At 35.6% G+C, this 22387-nt stretch overlaps 3 protein-coding genes and 1 long non-coding RNA gene across 5 annotated transcripts; 1 reads left to right on the top strand and 3 right to left on the bottom strand.

Moving 5' to 3' along the window:
* Nucleotides 1-462: 462 nt before the first annotated feature.
* On the bottom strand, nt 463-3726 carry LOC141847706 (profilin-like). Its single transcript, XM_074735773.1, has 3 exons — nt 3516-3726; nt 1265-1402; nt 463-943 (listed from the first exon to the last, which is right to left on the bottom strand). The coding sequence occupies exons 1-3, from the start codon at nt 3636-3638 to the stop codon at nt 809-811; spliced, it is 396 nt and encodes a 131-aa protein (XP_074591874.1). The 5' UTR covers nt 3639-3726; the 3' UTR covers nt 463-808.
* A 1577-nt stretch (nt 3727-5303) lies between these two features.
* LOC141847704 (deSI-like protein At4g17486) lies at nt 5304-9310 on the bottom strand. The gene is made up of 4 exons (XM_074735772.1): nt 9090-9310; nt 6026-6313; nt 5850-5924; nt 5304-5725 (listed from the first exon to the last, which is right to left on the bottom strand). The coding sequence occupies exons 1-4, from the start codon at nt 9229-9231 to the stop codon at nt 5589-5591; spliced, it is 642 nt and encodes a 213-aa protein (XP_074591873.1). The 5' UTR covers nt 9232-9310; the 3' UTR covers nt 5304-5588.
* Nucleotides 9311-9847: 537 nt separating this feature from the next.
* Nucleotides 9848-13904, bottom strand: LOC141847703 (serine/threonine-protein kinase Aurora-2). 2 transcript variants are annotated; one of them, XM_074735770.1, is made up of 9 exons: nt 13802-13904; nt 13301-13414; nt 12920-13066; nt 12729-12824; nt 12255-12350; nt 12083-12179; nt 11880-11997; nt 10296-10368; nt 9848-10203 (listed from the first exon to the last, which is right to left on the bottom strand). In XM_074735770.1, the coding sequence occupies exons 1-9, from the start codon at nt 13835-13837 to the stop codon at nt 10102-10104; spliced, it is 879 nt and encodes a 292-aa protein (XP_074591871.1). In that variant the 5' UTR covers nt 13838-13904; the 3' UTR covers nt 9848-10101. The 2 variants fall into 2 exon arrangements, with proteins under 2 accessions (XP_074591871.1, XP_074591872.1); XM_074735771.1 differs by lacking the exon at nt 12255-12350.
* A 618-nt stretch (nt 13905-14522) lies between these two features.
* On the top strand, nt 14523-15549 carry LOC141848107 (uncharacterized). Its single transcript, XR_012603463.1, has 3 exons — nt 14523-14689; nt 14775-14843; nt 14917-15549. It is a non-coding gene; the product is annotated as an uncharacterized LOC141848107 (long non-coding RNA).
* The last annotated feature ends 6838 nt before the right edge of the window (nt 15550-22387 follow it).

Raw genomic sequence — 22387 nt, 5'->3', positions numbered from 1 at the left:
CTTTCAAGTGGCTGCACAATCCAATTTTAATTTAGTCAATTCAAACTTTGTATTATTTATTTTTATCTTTTTTTTTCATAACATCTAGCATGCATTTGATATTATTTTATATAATCTTTGATTACGTGAATTTAAAAAAATAAAATATAATCTAATATTATTTAATTTAATAAAATATAACTAAATTAACATATTAAAAATTTATTTATTTAACAATTTTAATATATAATAAAATATAATCAAATTATCAACAATAATTTCCAACCAAACGAATTTTGAAAGATAAGAAAACCTTTTACTAGAATGGACTCATTAACTTCTCAAATTTCAGTAGCCAGGAGATGTCGAAAAAATACATTGTATCATCTCAGCTTAGCACACTAGCAATCACAATCTCTTCAAATCTCTCCCCCTCCCGACAACGATGACAGTCGAGTTTCTTGATCGATGGAGAAAAAAAAATACAGAAATGCATATTAAAATGTATTACTGGGAATTGCATCTAGTTTGAACAGATTTCTGTAACAATTTCCAGATGAAATTATCAGATGCAAGCTAAAAGGCCATGAGCAATCAATGTCCACTTGCCAACCTTGTCAAAGATACAGATGACCACACAGAAAGAAACAATTGCTAAGTCCTAAATGGAAATCGATGCAATAGGGAAAATCAAGTAATGAGAGCATGCCCATGAACAAAGCAGACTCTTGTGCAACATGACTCCATACAAGTAGATTGCAAGCCCATGCAAGAGAAACTATGGCAAATACCAAGATAAGTAGTCCTGATGCATCATCAAACACCTGATTCAAAAACCTAGATCATAAAGATAATCACCAAGCCTCTCAACTACCATGTTGCACTGCCCACCGGTCATCGGCTCGTCATATATACCGATTATCAAAGCAAGATTGGTTTTCTTAACAGTGATGCCACCAGTGCCCTGAAAGTTGGTAAATTCATAAGCTCAAGAACGGAATATTCCATAAAACATTTCTCAGCTTCCAGGAAAAAAAAAGTTTGTAACGAAATCATGTGTGAAATACTTTCGATTGTTGATTTAAAAATAAAAAAGATTCAATTTTTTGGCCCATTCTTGTGCAATATAGCAAGAAAACAAACAGCAATTTAGCAATAGATGCATGTTGGTCATTGTACATAGGATATGTTATGCTCTAAATGTAATTATAAATGTAATCAGATGTCTTGTTTCCAAACAAATTTTAGCACAGTAGTAGTATCATATGGGTTATGGGCCACTGACCTTCTTCCCTCGAATGACAACGCCTGGCTCACCTTGGATGACCATGTACTTCGATCCACCAAGATATAATCCAGTAGGCGCAAGAGTTCCAGGTTCATTAAAGTCAGCCATGATTGCAGCAATCTCTTCAGGTTTCGACTGTTAAGAGACAACAAAGATCAAAAGCTGGCAATAAGAGAAATTGTACAAAATATAGAATCCGAGTTATACACTTATTTTTCTTGTCTTTCTCATGGTCGATACTGCAAGAATTGAGTCTGACATGAAAATAGAAAATTTATACAGATAACTGCAATACTTCAGAAATCAAAACACCAACTTGAACAACCTTAATCAAGTCATCAGCGGTTGCTATATTGTCCCCTTTGAAATTTGTCTAAGTATAAGAGCTTTAAGAAATGCTGATTGAGATTAAATTGATTTAAATGAACAAAATAAGCTATGTAGATACACATGCAAACCACATGTCATCAGCGGTCGCTATATCGTCCCTTTGAAATTTGTCTAGGTGTCCAGAATGCAGATGCTTTTTAAAATAATGATTATCTGTTGATGTAATAAAAAAATTATTTAATTAATTTGAATATTACGAGCAATAGAAACTTGGATAGAGCTCAATGGAGGGAGAAAATTTATATAACTGGTTGGGATATATGCACGGCATGATAATGATGATGACAAATATAATGAAATCCAGAGAACAACCTACTGATGATCAATGCAGTAGCATATAAATCACTGTCTTGTTAGATTGTTATGAGGGTAGTCCATCTACCAAAAGATCGAGACAGGACAGACTCTTGTTATGAGGGTAGTCCAGCAAACAAAGAGAACCAATCTCCACAAGTGGAAGTGGCAACCTACTCTTGAAGGGAGAGAACCCATCAAATGGAGTCGAAACTTGGATCTAGATAAGTCAAAAAAGTGAAACATCTTGAATGCAACTACAATCAAAGGCCAATCCTCAATAAGGGAATGCAAAAGAAATGAGTTGTGTTTTATCTAAAAAATTACACAATGACGTAGCATGAAAAATTAAACAATAACAAGTTTTAACCACCCTTCTGCGTCTCTCATATCTCCTTTGTCATCTCTCCTCATTCTCCTAGTCTATTTTTCAAAGAGTAAAAATTCTCTCCTCTCTCGCATTAGCACTTTCTCTTTTTTCTCTCTTTTTTGTATATCTAAATCTCTCCCTCGTCTCTCTTTTGTCAGCATCACGATGTATATTGCAGCCATAAACCCATGAGCAAGCCCAACTCTCTCTCTCTCTCTCACTGCTAGATCAATGATATGAAAACCAAAATTAGAATGAAGAATGAGGAAGAAAAAGATATCATGATGACAGTCCCTCCATATAACTATCCAACCTACAAAATTACAAAAAGATTTTAAGATCTCCATGCAGTTAATTTAAAAACATTTTAAGAATTTATCAGGTCCTTCAATTGTCACTGCTTACATCACCTAATCAATTATTGTCTTATGCAACTAACATTTTGCCACAACCAAAAACCCAACAAGTCAATTGTTTTCTCGGTATAGAAAAAATTAATCTGTTGATGAGTGGACATCCACAACTACCATAGAAATTGCAGCAAGCTATATCCGTCCAAAAACAAAAACAAAAAAATAGGAATCATCTGATCTGATACGATCCCAAAAGATTATAATTCAAATTATTTATTATTTTGTTGATCGATTGATTGATAATCAAAGGACGCCAGTTTATCAAAGATATTTCTTGTCAGAAATTAAAAACACTAATTTTAGTCTCTTTTGTTCTAAAAAAATAAATTTATATATTTATCGTAATTAAATGACTATAATAAAGAACAATAATTCTAAATCGAATGAGTAATTTGAATAATTCTAGTAATTCTAAACTGAATTGAATACTTTTTAAATTTTCTTTGGGATCGTATCACGATCCTTCCCCCAAAAATATAACTAGCAAGTAAAACACCCTAACCTTCAATATCCAATTGAAACCAAGTCTGAAGTAGCAAACCACCAGATCTGTAAGACCAATCATACAAAACTCATTGATTGAGCTAAAGTTCCCCTATTTTAGCAGTTATCCATAGAAACACTCGCGTCAAAGCACAAAACCAATCCAAAAACAAAATCCCTAATCAAACACACACACACACACACCATCAAGGGAGGCGGAGTTCAGATCTTCGCCGCCTTCCCTCTCAATCACAAGATCATACAACACGAAAACGGACCAAAACGGATCAGTTCGTACCTCAGGGAAGGAAGGGCTCACGGCCCAGACGCTCCCGTCGAGGCCGAGGATTGCCGCGGCCTTGAGCTGCTGCCCATCGATATCGCAAAGCAGATGGTCATCGACGTACGTTTGCCACGACATGATCTCCTTCTCGCCCTCTTCCCTTCCTCTCGCCGGCTGCTACTTCCACTGATCCCAGTACCTCTCTTTCTCCGATCTCTCTCTATTGGACAAGATAGCGAGACAAGAGGATTTATTTATAACGAAAATAAACGGGAAAAACATCTGAGGTTATTTTTGTCAGGTCAAACGGACGGATAAGATCTCGCGTAGGTTAAATGAACGGTTAACATAAATTTTCACTGATATTTTTTCTTTTTGGTTGATATTTATTACCACGTATCGTACATTTATTTGCATTCAATAATCAGCCACGAAGAAGCTTCTAGATATGCCCGAATTTGGCAGTAAATAAATACGGCAAATTTTCATTTCGCCACAAGAAATTTATTTGTTTATTCTCAAATGACAATTCCACCAAAATAATACGCAAGTAAAAAACAAAAAAGCCTCTCTAATTATGAGAATTGTCAAAAAAAAAAAAATTAAAATAATGTTTCAATAAAAATATTTTTATTTCAATATTATTATAATAGCTACACCATAACTAATACAACATATTAAAATAAAATGATTCAATTTGATTAAAAAATATTATATATAAAGTATTTTTATATAAATTAAATTTATTGTAACAGTTAGTTAATAATTGGCTGCGATATGAGAGCCATTAATGATATTGATTAAGTTGATAAATAATTTTATAATATAAAAGTATTATATATATATAACATTTTTAATTAAGTTGAACTAATAAGAAAAACAATTTTTTAACACGTGCATTCATTTTTACAGTAATTATTACACGTGGTCCCTACGATAGTATTATAATAAGAATATTTTGATATGGAAAAAAATGATAGTGTGTTCTTTTAACTTTTTAAAAGTAAGGAATGGCTTTTAGGTTATTTTGATAATTAGAGGTGTTTTTTAAAAAAAAATTATCAATTTTTATTACTGTCATCTCATTTTTTTATTTTTATTAAAAAAAATTGAAAAGAATGAAATGGACACCAAAGCTGGCTTGCAGAATAATATATCAGAAAAAGGTTTCTGGTGGCCAGCCCAAGCATGGGCTGTCCAGTTAAGCAGCAATAATAATAGTAGCATTAGTCGACCATCAGTACTTCTCCCTTTTAAGAACATATCTTGGTCTGATTACTTTCGGTCCATATAATTCGATTCGATGGCTTAGCAATTTTCGATCCCACTAACTCCACTTTCCTTTGAGAGATGGATAAAGCATGAAAATGGTGTGTATTTTCAACTTCTAGTTGCAACAGGTTCAAGAGATCTGAAGATCGACTGCAATCGTTCTCCAGATTTTTGCATCAGACCTGCTCTAGCAATCCAAGTCAACAATGTCGCACAGCACTGGACGACTATGCCTTAACCCAACTGGTCGAAATCTTACTGAGTCATGCATAATGCAGCCCCGATTGCACCAAGTCAAGACCGGAGATGAGCATTTGGTTGTGCTCAGCCCCGGCTCGACGATACATTTTGTAAAACTAAGAACATACATGGAAATGCTGCTGGTGACTATATCTTAGTAGAGAGGAGAAAAGATGATACAGAAATTATGGTGCATAGCTCTTTTGAACAAATAGATGATAAATAGACAAGAAGAAGCACTCACTGTGATAGTTTTAATCCACTAGAAACAAAAGGAATGTGCTATTAAACTGACTGTTTGCTGGGCTTATCAAATTTTGATTTCTTGAAATACTGGCAGAGAGAGCACAAGTAGTCTTTTAAAATTATCAAACTTTTAACAATGAAGTGATACAAATTATCCATTTGAATCGCAAAGTGTTGAAAATTCACCAACCACAACAGCAGCTGAAAAAGAATCACTAGGCAATGACAGGGCGAAGGAAGAATCACATCGCGAGTAGCAGCGGGAGAGCAGCCCCATATGTGTATAAATATACAAACATGGCAAGAATGCATCATCGAGACATAAAAACTTCACCTGTGAACCTCTTTCAAGATAATAACCTCCCCGCCAGAGGGCGATAAAAGATGTTTGTCTTGATCGGCATCGTCGCTCTCCTGCAGTTCAAGTATTGTTGTGGTAATGGCTGAACAGGATTCTGACCCATCCTCTGCAGGAGAAACTTGAGGTTACTTGAAAGGATATAAAAGAGAACAAGAAAAACAAAGAATTCTCTACAAGAGCAACAAATTTTCCTTAGCTAAGGTGCTCAAGATCAAACTTCCCTAACTAACCTGATAAACCCTGGTATTCATGCTTGACGGCTGGCAGACGAAGGCTTTCAGGTAGAAGACAATTACAAAGTGCGCCTTTGTAGTCATATTCAATCAAAATATAAGCAAATTTGGGAATATGACATTCAAATTATGGAATCGAAAGGAAGAATGTCAAGAAATTAATACTACAGTACCTAGCCCCGCGAGCCTGTTAACCCACTGTGGAATCTGTCTACCTGTCAGCCTCTTACTGACATCATCCGTGAAGTGATTGCAATTTTTCGAAATGAGGTGGTAAGTGTCTCCATGGTACTCTGAAGCCATACTTTCTATGAATGTACGGAATTCTGCTGGAGGCATATTTGTATGACCCAACACGATGGAGCATCTGTAGAGAAACCCAGGGCAGGTCTTTGGTTCCACCTCAAACACTCCACTTGTGGGGAAATCATGGGCTCCAAAACCGTACTCGGAACCATGGACTGTAAATTTTAATAAACACTCAACCATAAATAGTAAGTACAACAAATGAACAATTAGTGTTTTGTGTATTTTTTGACAAATCTTGTGACAATGACAACAAAGTCGAACCATATCAATCACTGGATCTTATTTTTGAATAGCTAATTATCCTCCTTTCACATAAGAAATAACAAGGTAAGGTCACATTTGATAGTGTGATGGAGACAGCAGTGGATATTAATCAACATTTGTATTATTCACTTAACAATTTTTTAGCATGTTTTTTAAACGATAGCCATCTACATCATCTTCACCAAATAGGTCGACCTTTAAATCTCTGTCCTCTTGTTCCTATTCAGTCTCAGGTCATTTCAAGTTATTAATAATTCAATCAGATAGAAAATAATATCAACACACAGCATCTAATACTTCATTTAATATTAATAGATTAAAAAATTTGAGTTTTCCTTGCACACTTTTTTTTCCAGAAATAAAATTACAGGACTGTCAAAACTTTTTTAAAAGAATAAACATATATTGATGATCCATATGGATCCTCACATCTGATCTTGTTGAGACTAATAATGGTGTCACTTGTCACTTACTCATGGGATGAATCTCCTGAATTAACTCTCATATTAAACAAATTATTAAGAGTTAAAACTACCAATCCAAATTGGACCAAGAACAACCACTTCTACTGTAGGAATAAAAGCCATCTTATGTAATGATTAAAGCATTAGTATGATTACAGCATATTCTTTGGATCATTAAAAAACTTGCAGTAGTTGCCATGTACATAAGAATTAGGGTATAGCACCCTTGAACGTATAGAATTATCAGTGGGCACTACCTATTTATACATTGTCCCAACTGTGAGCATTCTTAAATGGGACTTGACAATTTGGGCTACTATCATTACTATTTAATTAAAAAGTAAAAACCACTATGGTTCCGTGCGGATTGATATAAATCATGGAATAGAAGTTTCAGGTTATAAAGAAAAATAAAAAATGATATTTTGTGTCAGTCATTCTTGACTTACAACCAAACAGAAGGAACATAAAAAGTAGGAACCTTAAAACACTTACTGAAATATGCAACATAAGATAAATTTTTTTGTATGGGTTCTCTCCCAGCACCGGAGACAATAAGCACTTATAGTTTGAAAGTTCAACATGTCTAGTTGATCAAAATTATTTTGTGAGTCTGTGTGCCGGACCAGTTAAGCCTGTAACAGTTGAATAGTACTTAAGCCTGTAACAGCTGAATAGTTCCAGTATATGAAATGATAATGAATTGCACATTTTAGTATCTTTTTGGCTAAGGAATTTGGATATCATGAAAATGGACAATAAAATATGACTACCTAATGTTGAAAGGCAGACTTACTCAAATAGAACTCTCCTTTTATGAGAATTTCTCAAGTAAAAAACCCTCTCAGTAAAGGGTAGAATATCAGGGAGAGATAGTGATGTCTCAACATCTTGCATGAAGAGCTGTAAGCGGATTGCATCAATACAGCCTAAAACTAATAACAAACATCTCAAATGTTGATTTCTCAATTCACAGATCTTATTGACCTAATAGAATGACTCGTCAGAAAGCTCTTGGTTGTGCTGGTTAAACAAATATCTTATGCCTAGTTACTCTTAAGGAAACTTGCTAACTGTACAACTTATCATATGAAGCAAAAAATGAGCAAAATTTCCTGTAAGAAAAGCAGTAGGACTTTCTTCAATCTGTAGCTAGATTGTACCATAATGAATGAACTACCAGCATCATCTTGATGGAGATTATTATCCATAGTAACGTGCTCAACAATGAGCCTAGAATTGTAAAACATATTTACTTATTGCAAATATTTTGTTAGTTTTAGAAGAAAATTAAGAATAAAAAATAAAAAATCATCTCTCTTAATTTAGAACATTATGTCTCTCAAAGTATTCTATTCAAATCAACTTATACCAGGAACATGGTCCTTGGCATTTATAGTGAAGATATGTTAAAATGGTATTGATCTTTAAATTAGTAAGTTTCATTTTTGAAAATCAAAATATGGTGTTCAGATCTCTTTTGCATGTGTCGAACAAAAATTCACTTGAATTGCTTGTATGTACCAATAAGCAATCAGTTCTAGGCCAAGAGGCATGTATAATTATGTGGAAGTAGAGAAAGCAGTCTCTTGGTTCCTTATCTATTCTAGACTCAGGTTCTTCTGCCTAACACTCACTTGGAAATTGTCAAGAGGAAAAGAAAGATAATCTATGTTGATCTTCTAAAATAAATACTGTAATTGCAATCATAAACGAGATATTATATGACCAAAGGTATAATAAAATAAGTCATTAAAGTCTCATTTCCCCTTTGTAACTATCAAAATCTTTTACTGTTTGGTTCATATATCAATTTTCCTCTGGTAGCCTTTCCATTATGAGCTGAAAGCCTGAAACATCATTCCTAATGATAAGAAAGATATTTCAAACCGGAGGAAAGGCAGTTTATTGCTATCATCCTTCCCGTTCATCGTTTCAATTTTGTCGGCGAACCAACTTCATTAAGACAATCAAGTTTTGCTGATTAAAGTTATGGCGTAAGGGCAAAAAACACTTGCTAAAAACTATTAAAAAGTAGAGAAATTCGAATCCACAACTCATCAAATGAGTTCCACCAATCGCATCAAATCTCATCATACGATGGTGGAAGCCGCAGCGTAATCAAACAATCCATCTAATTTCCCGAGAAACAGAAAAGGATGAAATTTTTAAGGAATAGGAAAGGTGCGAGGTTGCTCACCCTCGACGCCGGAGTGGAAGATGCCGAAGCCGAGCCAGTGCACGTAGTTGTTCAACGGAGTGAGGTCGTAGACGTTGAGCACGACGGGGGTGAAGGAGGCCTCGTCCTTGGACGGAGACACCGAGGAGAAGGCGGAGCCCATGGACGGATCTGCGGAAGAAACCCTAGAGAGATCCGAGGAGGAGAGATAATCCAGAGCCGTAGGAAAGCAGCCGTTACCCTGTGCCGCAGGACCACGCTAGGAGCCGTATCGGGCGACTGGGTACAAAAGAAACATGCCACGTCGGTTAGAGTTTTTTGTGTTTCACTTTTCTAATAGAAAAATCTTTAAAAATTGTAAAAAAAATATATCATTGATTTTTTTGACATCCTATATAATTAAATTAAAATTTTTAAAAATGAATAATATTTTAGAAAAAGTTAGGACATAATGATCAACTACTACTACAACAATAATGATCAACTTCAATAATTGCTCTAATTATTTTGTTTTAATGACTAAGACCGAAGGACAAAGATGGAGATGATCCTTTTCTAACAGAAGAGTATAACCATAAGGCGACATTGATTCAAGATCGAATCATGAATCCTTTTATGGATATGAGATTTGAATCATCCGATCGAATCAAATCAGATGATTCAAACCGTGAATCATCAGATTATGATAACTATGAATCTGTCCATATTTATCTCTACAATTTGAACTCAACTAGATTTGTTTTTTTATTTATTGTCTCAACAAGCAGCTGAATGTTCAAGATGCTCATTTTAAAGAAGACAATAGTTGGCAACCAATCACCCCCGACATAAAGACATGGTGGCATAGTTCTAACAAGGAAAAAAGAATTAACAAGCTAACAACAGGCCCATGCTTGCTCGATCCTTTTGCTTGATGCCGAGCAGCTGAGGTAGAGGTTGAGCTTTTTGTCATCCCTCCCTTCCTACCATAACCTTTCTTAATGATGGTCATGAATTTGATACAACAGAGTTCGGCATCAGGGAGGAGGAGCATTCAACCTCGATATACACCTGATGGATCTGCATTTTGCACTATCCATGGATGCTCAAGCAGCTTGTGAAGAGGAAGTCGTTGCAATGAATCTTTGACAAGCATCTACACAAGATCATAAGGTCGTGCTGAGAAATCAAGACCGAATATATAAACAGGTGCTCTTACTGAAACTACAAGGGTCTCATCAATCACACCTGGCTAATAAGGTCCTTCGCGCTAGGGGAAACAGTTGGCTTTGAGGGAAACTTGAGATCAACTTTCACAATCCTGCATCAAGTTAACCCAGCAATCATTAACGTGAAAATTTCAAGAGAAATTTGTTCATTTCAATAAGGTCGTGCTAAGTGATCCCTTAGTCACTCTAAGTGTGCTAGGGGAAATAGAATCCTTTTTGTGCACTAATCTAGTTGCATTTCAAGAGAAATTTGTTAATGCAATCGTGCCCTAGGTAGATATGTATTCAACCATATTATTTTAATGTGTTTGACAAAGGGTTTATGTTACTTTTGTTCAAATGACTTGTGTGTGCATGAAGCTTGTAGGAGCTTGATTGGCTTGATAGCTCACAAAGTCCATTGAAGTTTGAAGGATGGAATGAGACATCCGAGGGGTCATAGGACGATGAGCATTGAGGTGGCAATATTAACGACAATCAGAAGAGCAAACTACGTGGGTGACCATAAAGAATGACATCCAAAGAACAAATAACTTAGCAGGAGACCGCTTGGTAAAGTCAAGCTATAGTATGGTCTTAAGTGAGTTGTGAAAGTGGAATGATTTGTACTATGGGGGGGTTGGGAAGATTCTAACTTAGGTGTAAGCCTTGGGCTAAGTCAATTAGAGAGTCAACTAAGGTTGAATTTACTGCAAACAGAATGTTTCTGCTTGACTTATGTTCAGGCTCAGTCGATTGAGCAATAGACTAATCTGCTCTAGTAGAGTAGACTGAGTTACTACTTGAATTTGAAAAAGAAGACCACTTGACGAAGATCTTATCTAAAGGAGTTAACTAATGTGGCTTTAAGTTGACTAGGTTGGATTTGAGTTGACTGAATAGATCGACAATCAACTAGAAACAACAGTTGTCTGGCAGATATCAATTCTGTGATATAAGTTTCTGCTGATTGGTGGCTTAAATGAGTCAATTGACATTAATACGGAACAACTATTGGAGTTTATCCATGACCCCTTGGAGGGCTATAAAAGGAGAACCAAGGTGAGCTCATTCTCAATCATTCTACAACTCCACTTTGTGGTATTTTAATTCTTTTATAGCTTTACATGTTTAGAGTTTAAGGTCTACCTTTAAGCTCATATTTGTTTATGTACAACTATTGATTTTTCTTATCCTTATAAACAGTTTTCTGCAAGGTTTCTTTGCCTTCAAAAGGATTCAAAAAAGAAAAAATATAGCAGGTTTTCAAGGAGTGACACCTTAAGAGTCCATAGATCATAGAGTAGAAACTAGAGGTTCTAAACCACATAAATCATTCTTGTTAGTGCTTGTGCTTTCTCTTATTCATGTTGCATTTGTCTTTGCAAGAGAAAGGAATTCTATTTTTCAGGTCATGCAACTCTCTCTCTCTCTCTCTCTCTCTCTCTCTCTCTCTCAGATCACAATCAATTTCGATCCTCATCAAAATCAACATCATCAAGTCATGTTTGTTTGAGGATGACCGCATTAGGCAAGGATATTTAAATCCTAATGTTTTAGTACATTGAGTGCATCAACCAGACTAATGAACATAGAATTGATATCCGAACCAAAACCGGTTTACCTTCTATATGTATTTGAATGCTCCTTTGCTTCAAATGGAGGAACTCCATAAAGGAACTCATAGCACAATACACCCAAGCTCCAAATATCCACACTAGCATCATGTTGAACACTTTCCACTACGACAAAGTATATGGATGAAAAGAATATAAGTTGAGGCAAAACTTATTAGACACTAGTATAGAAAATTTTGACATACGGTACCCATTTCAGGGGGAAGGTAATCAAGTGTTCCACACATGGTCTGCCTACGATTGAATGTGTGGACTGACCACCCAAAATCTGCAATTTTCAGCTCACCCTAGAACACCAACAATGCATTTTGTAAAAATTGTAATCACTGCATGTAAGGCAAAACAAAAACAGTTACAGCTACCTGGAGACCAATCAATAAATTCTCTGGCTTTATATCTCTATGTATTACATGTTTCCCATGGAGATATATCAAAGCTCGTGCTAACGATGCAATGTACTGAAAAGTTGTTAACACAATATGCAAATCAACAGAAGGGAAGGAGAAAACGGATGTACTGAATTGGCACAAAAGAGGAACCAGAAATCAAGATGTCTGGACTAATTAAGAAATGTACAACATGGACGTACATGTGTATTTATTAAAAACTGAATGCTAAACGTAAATGATTAGTGCCAATTGACAGATAAAACAAAACTCATGCAGTAATGAATAAAAGAAGGTTTGTGAAGAATTCACAATAATTTGGAGTGATAAACAAATGTAGAACTCGTGCACATACATAAAGTTAGAGAAAATGGTGTAAGTAGATGATTATTCTGTCACTCATTGTAAGATACATAAAGCAATAGTTAAGCATGTTAGCAAAGAACTCACAGTAGCAGTCCGTATCTCACTGAAACATTTGCACTTTTGCAGTTCCTTGTAAAGTTCACCTTTAGCTGCATATTCCAATATCAAGTAAACTCGAGTCTGTGAAACAAATGATAATCTAGGTTAACTATGGTGGGAAAACAGAATCCAACTAAAATGTAACAACAATGTTATAACTTGGAGCTTTCTGAAACCTGATCATAGAAGTATCCATATAGGCGTAGGATATTTGGGTGACGGAGGTGGCTCTGAATCTCAACTTCTCGCCGGAGCTGATGCTCAACTTGAGATTGTTTGAGCTGGCTCTTGAAAAGCACTTTTAGTGCCACAATATGGTTACTCTGTTCACCAGTTTGATATTTAAAATTCAAGAATAAAATAACAGGATCAAACATACAGCAAAACTAACCCTACAATGCTATGGATTTGATCATAAATTCATTATATGGAAAATTCTAGAGGCCATGCCAGTGCAAATTTCAAACCTTGAATTATTCACAACTTGCACATATTTATTATTAGTTTTAAGGAGGTTCATAAGATAAAACTGTGATGGGTGATTCGATAACTCATACCCTCTTTTCCTTTGCCAGATAAACATGGCCAAACTTTCCTCTTCCGAGGGGCTTCCCGATATCGAAATCACTAAGCGTCCATCTCTTCTCCTCTGGCGAATCCTTCGAAGGAGACTGTATTGCGAGGTGGAAAAAAATTTGAGACTGAACCAATGTCATATGAAAGCCAACACAGTGAGAAGGGAAAAGACCAAAATTTGTAGACGAAGCAAAGGCTTCTGAGAAAAAAAATCCAATCAAACTGGAAAATCCATCTGATAGTACCGCTAAATCCAATTCAAGAATCATCAAACCTAATGAATTCAATATTAAAAAAACTCAACAAAACCACCAAATCTCCAAGCCAAGACGAATAAATGAACACATAAAACTAGAATAAAGTATAGAGAAGACGGCAGCTGAACCTGCTGGCGAGGAGAAGATCAACCCCAAACCCTAATCGTTGAAGGATCGCCGACAAAAACCACACGGATCGAAAAAAAAACAATTCACGAGTACTACCTCCGATTCCTGCTTCGATTCCGCGACGACGTCCATCGAGGAGGGGGATTGAGCAGCAACCGAGGAGACGGCGGAGGAGGGGAATTGACTCGCCGGTGGAAGGCGAAGCCCGACACGAGGCGACGAGGAAAAAAAAAACCAAGGCGGAAATGGCATTTATTTTATGCGGCGTTCCAACGGTCGGATTCTTCGAAGCCCAAGCAACAAACGACCGTCTAGGTCGGATCAGCCCAATTAAGTGTTGGGCCGGGTTCAACTCCCACATAAATTAGAAGAAAACAAATTAAAGCAAAAAAAAAAAAAAAATCATATTGGATAATTATTTTCAGAACCTGTTTTTCTCTTCTTTTTTTTTTTCAAAACCTGTTTTTCTCTTTTTTTTTTTTTTAATGTTTTTAATGCAAAGCCGACGCACAGACAAATTCCACAAGCATTCCTACCTCCTCGTCTAGAAGCGTGGCAGCAAGTTCATTTTATTTTTAGAAGCATACCCTTTTACTGTTGTAGTCGACTTGTGCAGCCAAAAAATGGTCTTCTTCTTGACTCATTTTAGTATTGCGAAGGCACCAGGAAGCTTCGTGCATGGTTTCGCGGTTTTGTCTCTAGCTAGCCTTTCAAGTCCAATTTTCTATGACATATCTGTAATTTGCTTCCTCTTATCGCCTATTATATATAAGAAATTAAACAGCTTGAAGACTAATTAAGCTATTCAATTCTTAAATCGTATGGCGATGGAGTTCTTGAGGTCGGCAGGGAGGAAAGCCATAGGCGCCCTTTCTACTAACATCGGCAGCATCTCCTTCTCCGGCTCCGACCGCCGCCGCTTCTGCCGCTCAGTTGAGCTTTGGCTCACTCGATGACGATGGAAACCAACTCTTAGCGGGCCAGGTCGATTTTAACTTTCTTTGAAATTTATTCATTTATTGTTGAAGGTTGTTTATTAAAATTCGATTATATTATAACTAACTTGCAGACGGAGCTCCAACGTCGACATGCCCTAGAACAAGACCTCGAGGCAGCGGCTGCAGTGACAGCGGAGAGAGTACTCTCATAATCAAATTCAATCATATATAATATATTAATATTTCATAAATATTTTAAAATTATACGCGCAGGCCGAGCTCCAACCTCCACCATCACTTGCGGCGACGCCAGATCTGGAGGCGGCGGCAGAGGACACAGCAGTACTCTCAAACAGTATGTGGCGGTGGCGATGGTGTGGTCCGGGCAGGGAGAGGGCGTGTTCCGACGGCCGCGGTGGAGGTGACCAGGGGAAACACTAGTAACCCAAGGACCATCGGAGAATTGGCCATGCCGATGCTGGCGTGCATGGGAATCTACTCGACCATCCACGCCGACGAGCAACTGCAGCACCTCCGCCCCTCCCTCTACTTCCCTCTCCTCACCTTCCTCGCCTCCGGGGCCTACGCGAGCCTCTACTCCGTTTTCTACGCCCTAGCCAAGCCCACCGCCGGAGAAGAAGAAGAGAGGGAGTTGGTGAAGCGCGAATGGTTGAAGGTGGCTTTAACGTGCACTGGCTTGGCTTTGAGTTTCAGAGTTGCACTGGGTTTGTATTAATTAGTTAAATCGTTAATTAGCGCTGTTGCAAAGTTGCATAATCTTGGCAAACAGTTACAAATTGAGATTTTGTGTTCTCAATTTGTAACTGTTTTCCAATTTACTTATTTCTTGGAACCGCCAGGAACTATAATAATATGGCAGCTGAAATATATGCTTGTTTTTTTTAATATGTTTTAATGACTTAGTTAGCAATTTTTAAACAAATTAAATCTGTCTGAATCTCCATCTTTCAAGCTCTTTTCTGTTCATTTAACAGTAAAAAAATATTTATGCTCATTCTATAAAAACTCATTTATTTTTCATTCAAGTATATAAAATATAGTAATAGATTATAAATTAAAAATAAAATAAGTATGATAGAGAAAAAACATACGTATAAGATTAAAAAACTGTGAAACATACCAGTTGAAATATAATAATAAAAGAATTTTTTTTATAAATACCAGTTGAAATTAATTGTAATAATTTTTATCTACTATAAATAAAAATTATTTTATATTTCTTTATCAATTAAATAAGCATAATTAATTCTAACTAAATTAAAATAATAAACATTAACATTCAAATAAATACAATTATAGTGGAATACTATTCAAATTTCTAAAATAACTATAATTATAAAAATACCTAAAGTCAATGAACAAATACGAGTATCTTTCCAATTACTTCATGTCCATGCAAATTGTAATCCTGCATAAATAATATTAAAAAAAAGTAATTAACACTTAAATTTAATATGCTTAAAAAAATTAGAAAACTTGAATCAGTTCCGCACTTGTTGCCAGTGATCACTAAATGTGGCAACCACCGATTGCGACCAATTGCAGGCGGCCAACTGCTAGTGGCCGCTAGGCAGCCGGTGTGGCCAGCGGCCAACGTCATGCGGAACGCGCCTGCAAGCCAGTGACCGACAAGTTGTGGCCGCCGTCTCGGCCCCATGACCGCTGGCCCACGCCCGCTAGCCTGTGGCCACTAGGCGACCGCCGACCCACGGCTGCAGGCCCACGGCCGCGAGCAGCCGCTGACAGTGTTAGCGTGGCCAACGACCGTGACCCACCCTTGGCCAGCGGCCGATGGATCATGGGCAGCGGCCCAACGCCGAGAAAAAGGAGTCGATCGACCAACAGAAGGGAGAAAGGAGGAAGTGCTTCGTATACTTAGCTCTACATGCGACGGAAGCTTCGTTCTTTGGAGAGATCAAACAAAAACGCGGCGACGGCCGCGATTGGAGACAACGGAGGTGCACTGCGGGAGGAGATCGAAAACCCTAAAACGCGTGGGAAGAGAGAAAAGTCGGCAGATCTAGGGTTTATGGGAATTTTGGAGCTGAAACAAATCTAGGGTTTATGGGAATTTTGGAGCTGAAACAGAACCTAGAACCTGACTTTGATACCAATTGAAAGAATTTGTAAATCCTAAACCGTGTAAGTTGATCTATAAACTGAACAAGAACTTAGATAATTAGAAATACAAGAATATAGATCTAGTTTCAACGATTAACATGACACAACATATTAAAATGCATAAATAATGACAAAGTGTTTGTCGATGACTGTCGGGGAAGATACAAACTGATAATCAGATCGTCGAGGCTAGTGTTCAACACTATCTTGTAAAATGATATTGCTTCGCTACAGGTGCTTACAAATAGCAGTAATTCGTTTCCCAAGATATAATGACGACATCTCGAAAGAACCTGATTAGCGAGCCATTGTCCTTGTCCTACATCGTTAACTGCTCGATCCTTGTGGAAGAAGATGAAGCAGAAGCAAGAGGGTGGTCTTCTAAGGAAATTAGAGTAATGGCGCTGTAAAACTTGAGTCAATGGGAAATGAAGGTAAGATGTTAGTTAACCCTAAACTCTTCAGGGACCAAATCCTATATATATAAATTTGATTCATCATCGGCTCATAGATAATAATGGATCAGATTAATTTATATTCGATAATCTGAAATACGATAAATCTTAGATCACTTAAATAGGTTAAATTCGTATTCACATATTTAAATTACAATTAAGTTCATTAAAATATTAAATCCAACGGAATTGGCCTTTGACTGTCGAAAGCATGCTAATTATCCTCAACTATAATATGAACTAATTGTATTTTTTTTATTTATGTACGTAATTGTTAGTTGATTTTTATCTGTTTAAACTGAACGTGGCATAAGCGTAATTTATTATTATTTATCTTGGGTCGTTTAGTTCCAGTTGAGGAGTCTGAAGGAAGCTTCGTGGGAAGGTTCTCAACGACTCGCGTCCAGTTTTCTTAGACGGAAAAAGTTTGACTACCATCAAAAAGGTTGAATTTATTTATTTGGCGTTCTTCGACGGAAAAATTCAACCTGTCGAATATCGAATGACAAGAAATGATTCTTTAATTATAAAAAATAAAACAAATAAATAATTTAAATTTATATAAATTTCTAAGTTTGGATGAAGTACCTGATTTTTCTGTTTTGATGTTTTAATGAATCAATTTTATGAATAACTTTATTTATTAATCTGTTTTTTATTTAATATATACAAATAAAAGTGTTTGATATTTTTTTATAGTTTTAAAATTATCTATAATATGTTAAAGATAAAAAGAAAAAATAAATTTCCTATATTAGATCATTATTTTACCTAAATTATAGGATATTATAAAAAAATTTAAATTTAATTTAAACTTGCAAAGATTTTTATAAACAACTATACACCCCTAATAATCCTAGTCACGCGATCACAAATCAATTTTTTCATCACAAGAAAATCATGAAATAGCTATAAATTAACGACGAATTTTTTTTCCATCGCTAACTTTAGCGATGGAAGTTTTTATTCCGTCACTAACGGTGCATTTAGCGATGAAAATTTATTTCCATCGTTAATATAGCGATGGAAATAAATTTCCGTCGCTAAAAAGTAAACGGAATTAATATATAAAACAATGAAAATATGGCTTAGCGACGGAATTAAAAGATCCGTCGCTAAGTAGTGATGGAAGTAAATACTCCGTCGCTAAGGCGTCCCTAATTTATGGGACGGGAAAACCCTATTTTAGCGACGGTATTTTTAATTCTGTCGCTACTTAGAGATGGAATTAAAAGTTTCATCGCTAAAGCGTCACTAATTTATAGGACGGGCAAATCCTGTTTTAACGACGGTATTTTAATTCCGTCGCTAAATAGTGATGAAACTTTTAATTTCATTGCTAAGTTAGCGGCGGAATTAAAATTTCGTCGCTAAATTCACGATTTTAGGTTTATCTGCCCGTCCCTTTTCTTCTCCCCATGCGTGTTTCTTCTCTCTGCGATCTCAGCTCCGGCTCTCGCTCGGCGTTCTCTCCCCCAAGCGTTCTTAGCTCTGGCTCCCGCTCGTGGCTACTCTCCTTTCTTCTCTCTGCGATCTCAGCTCCGGCTCCTGCTTGGCGTTCTCTCCCTCGGCGTTCTCAGCTCCGACTCCCACTCACGACTACTCTCCTTTCTTCCCTCTATGATCTCAGCTCCGGCTCCCGCTTGACATTTTCTCCCCCGGCGTTCTCAGCTCCGACTCGCGCTTGCGACTACTCTCCTTTCTTCCCTCTGCGATGCTCTAGCTCTCGCTCGGCGTTCTCAGCTCCGGTCTCAACTCGTGTCTATTCTCCTCCAGCGAAATCTCCTTGCGCCGACACTAATCCTCGCTCGTACGTGGCATTGATTCTCTTCTTCGGCCTTTTCTTCCCAAAGGTAACCCCTCCAGCCAACTCAGTTTAGGGTTATGATCCCTATTAATTTAGGGTTACGATAAATTTAGTATAATTTACATGTGATCTGTATAAATTTTTGTAAGTGGCTTAACTATGATAAATTTAGTATAAATTTCAGTATATGATCAATATAAATTTTGTATAAATTTGTTTGTGATAAATTTTGCTTGTGATAAAATTTGCTTGTGGTGGTTTAGGGTTTATTGTAATCTTGAATCTGATTAAAATTTATTTGTGATGGTTTAGGATTTATAATTATTGATTACTAATTATTTTCCGTAAATCTTTATGGGATGTTAAAATATGTTTATGCGTAATCACTCATTAAAATAAAATTAAAATAGCTTAAATAATAATGAGTTTAATTCATTAAGTAAATAGTAATGAGTTTAATTCATTAATAATGACCAAATTAATTAGATAAGTTATTTAACTATGCTAATGAACATGGTTAAAACATATATAATCATATTTCTCGTCTCAAACATGATTATACAAATAAGAGGATGGGTAGAGATCACATATATGCAAATTGAATTATGCATGCTCACCTCATGCTAAACCTAGTGATGTGTGAAAAAATAATAATGAATCTTGTCATCACATATAACAGTTTATAATTGATAGTATAAAGTCTAAGCGCTTCAAAAGTAATTTAAATTATATGTGCGTTCAATTTAACATATTATTTCTATTCAATAAAAATTATATATGAATAAAGCTTGGATGTACAATATATTATGCGATGGATTTATCCGAGCTGAATTTATGTTGGAGTTGAAGAGTTTGTAAACTTTACTAAAAGTCATCCAGAATGCATAAATGGTGCAAAGTTACGTTATCCGTGCAATCATTACAAATGTTGAAATAAAGCTTTCCGTAATGAGGATATCGTGAAAATGCATATCTGTAAAAATGATTTTGTTCTGAACTACTACAATTGGCACTGTCACGGAGAGCCTTAATTATGTTTCTCATGGAATTGGGACTTCGGCTACTTCTTCATATGACACAACTGTTTTAAGGGAATCAACATCTAATGATAATATAATACAATCATTGGTTTATGATGTAATAACTGTCGTTGATCCATCCAATATAGATGAAATACCAACACCTGCAGTTCAACATCTATATGACATGTTAAAGGCTAGTGAAAGAGAAATCTGGGAAGGTATTCCATCTGACCATTCTCAACTATCAACTACTGCAAGATTATTGAACATCAAGGCTGAACATCATTTCTCAGAATGATGTTACGATGACATTTGTCAATTAATGTCAGAGTTGCTTCCTATTAATCATCAAATAACTGATAGTTTCTACAGTACAAAGAAATTGGTAAAGGATTTAGGTTTGCCCGTAGAGAAGATTGATTGTTGTATAAACAATTGCATGATATATTAGAACGAAGATAGTGAACTGATTAAATGTAAAATTTATAGTTACCCTCGTTACAAGCATCGTAGTAGCATTCAAGAGAAGAAAAAGAAAAATATTGCATGGAAGATTATGTATTATTTTCCCTTAGTTGCTAGACTTCAATGTTTATATGCATCTGTCACCACAGCTTCCCACATGAGATGGTATTATCAGCATTTGCACGAAGAAGGTATAATGTGTCATCCTTGTGATTCCCCTGCATGGAAACATCTTAATACAATATTTCCTTCCTTTGCGATGGAACCATATAATGTGATATTGAGACTTTCTGCAGATGAATTTCAATCATTTGGTCAGTCAGGATAGTAATATTCATCTTAACCAGTTATATTAATACCTTATAATTTACCGCTATGGATGTGCATAAAAGATGAATTTATGTTTCTGACTGTATTTATTGCAGGTCCAACGAATCCAAAAGTGAAGATAGATACTTTCTTACAACCTCTGATTGCCGAGTTGAATGAATTATAGAATGTAGGATCAGAGACTTAATGATGTTGCAAGTAAAACCAATTTTCTTGCATGCTTCTTTATTATGGACAATTAGTGATTTTTCAGAGAATTCAGATAAATAAAAAAATCTTTAAAAAAATAAAAAATTAGTGATGGAAATTTATAATTCCGTCGCTAATTAACGACGGAATTATAATTTTTGGTCGCTAATCTTCTATTTTTTTAAAGAATCTTTTTATTTAGCGATGAAAATTAATAATTTCATCGCTAATTAGTGACGGAATTATAAATTTCTGTTGCTAGTCTTCTGTATTTTTTAAAAATATATTTTTATTTAGAGACGAAAACTTATTTTTCTGTCACTAATTAGAAACGGAATTATTAATTTCTATCACTAAAAAGTAGAGACGGAATATATTTATCGTCGCTAATGTTGCTGATGAAAATTTAAAGTCCGTCGCTAATTAGCGATGGAATTATAATTTTGTCCGTCGCTAAAGTGATGTCAGCGACTGAAAAAATAGCGATGACAAAATTCCGTCACTATTTGGCCGTTAACCCATATTAGCGACGGAATAGCAATGGAATATTCTGTCGCTAATAGCTATTATTTTTTTAGTATTTTAAGCCCAAAAAATTAATCTAAACCTAAGCTATAACGGAAAATGGTATGGGTTAAAACCAAATGAAAATTTTAATTTGATCTCAATTTAATTTAATTTTATTTAAATTAAAAATTTTATTTAAGAAAATCAGAAACTTACGTATATAATATATATGTATTAACTCGTAATTGGTATGTACTAGCCGTTCTAAATAATAATAAAAGTAATATAAATTATAATCAAATGTAACGCTGTCCATTTGGATGGGGTCCATCGGATCGGTTCACCCTCGTCAAATAATTTAAATGAATTGAATTGAAATTTTATCAATTTATTTTAAAATAGATTCAAGTGGTTTTAAAATGGAATCAAGTGGTCTGACATGTTAATGTCTGCAATACACATGAATTAATCTGTGATAATGGACTTGGGTTGACCCGCAGGATGAGAATATTTATTTAAAAAATAAAATAAAATTAAAGTATAATTAAAGTTCAACAGACTAATGGACCTGATCCATTTAAAATAGGTTTGACCCGTTTAAATCGTAATTTAAATTTAAAATATTTAACTTGATTGGTAAATTATAATTTAAATTTAAAATTAAAATTTTTTTTTTTTTAGATAGGTTGATGGATTAACATTTATCTCGGATTGAATTGGATTGAAGATTTTATAATCAATCAAAGTTTGTGAGCCGATTCATCCCGCCCCATCTTGTGAATGGTTTCTAACCGATTGACTGGTGCTATCGTGAATTGGCCCCTTTG

The sequence above is a fragment of the Curcuma longa genome, chromosome 16 (genome assembly GCF_044706935.1).
Source record: "Curcuma longa cultivar G26 ecotype Majalengka, Jawa Barat chromosome 16, ITB_CL_G26_1.1, whole genome shotgun sequence".
NCBI lineage: Eukaryota > Viridiplantae > Streptophyta > Magnoliopsida > Zingiberales > Zingiberaceae > Curcuma > Curcuma longa.
This window is presented reverse-complemented; position numbering and strand designations above follow the sequence as displayed.

Excerpts from the sequence above, each read along its gene's own strand:
- LOC141847703 (XM_074735770.1), bottom strand. The coding sequence starts at position 13,837 with ATGGACGTCGTCGCGGAATCGAAGCAGGAATCGGAG. Across the intron at positions 12,180-12,254 it reads ATTTATTGATTGGTCTCCAG|GGTGAGCTGAAAATTGCAGA; the intron begins GTAGCTGTAACT and ends TTGGTGTTCTAG. Across the intron at positions 10,204-10,295 it reads CGAAGGACCTTATTAGCCAG|ATGCTTGTCAAAGATTCATT; the intron begins GTGTGATTGATG and ends GATCTTGTGTAG.
- LOC141847706 (XM_074735773.1), bottom strand. The coding sequence starts at position 3,638 with ATGTCGTGGCAAACGTACGTCGATGACCATCTGCTTTGCGATATCGAT. Across the intron at positions 1,403-3,515 it reads TGAGCCCTTCCTTCCCTGAG|TCGAAACCTGAAGAGATTGC; the intron begins GTACGAACTGAT and ends GTCTCTTAACAG. Across the intron at positions 944-1,264 it reads TTGTCATTCGAGGGAAGAAG|GGCACTGGTGGCATCACTGT; the intron begins GTCAGTGGCCCA and ends ACCAACTTTCAG.
- LOC141847704 (XM_074735772.1), bottom strand. The coding sequence starts at position 9,231 with ATGGGCTCCGCCTTCTCCTCGGTGTCTCCGTCCAAGGACGAGGCCTCC. Across the intron at positions 6,314-9,089 it reads CTTCCACTCCGGCGTCGAGG|TCCATGGTTCCGAGTACGGT; the intron begins GTGAGCAACCTC and ends TAAAATTTACAG. Across the intron at positions 5,726-5,849 it reads TGAATACCAGGGTTTATCAG|AGGATGGGTCAGAATCCTGT; the intron begins GTTAGTTAGGGA and ends TTTCTCCTGCAG.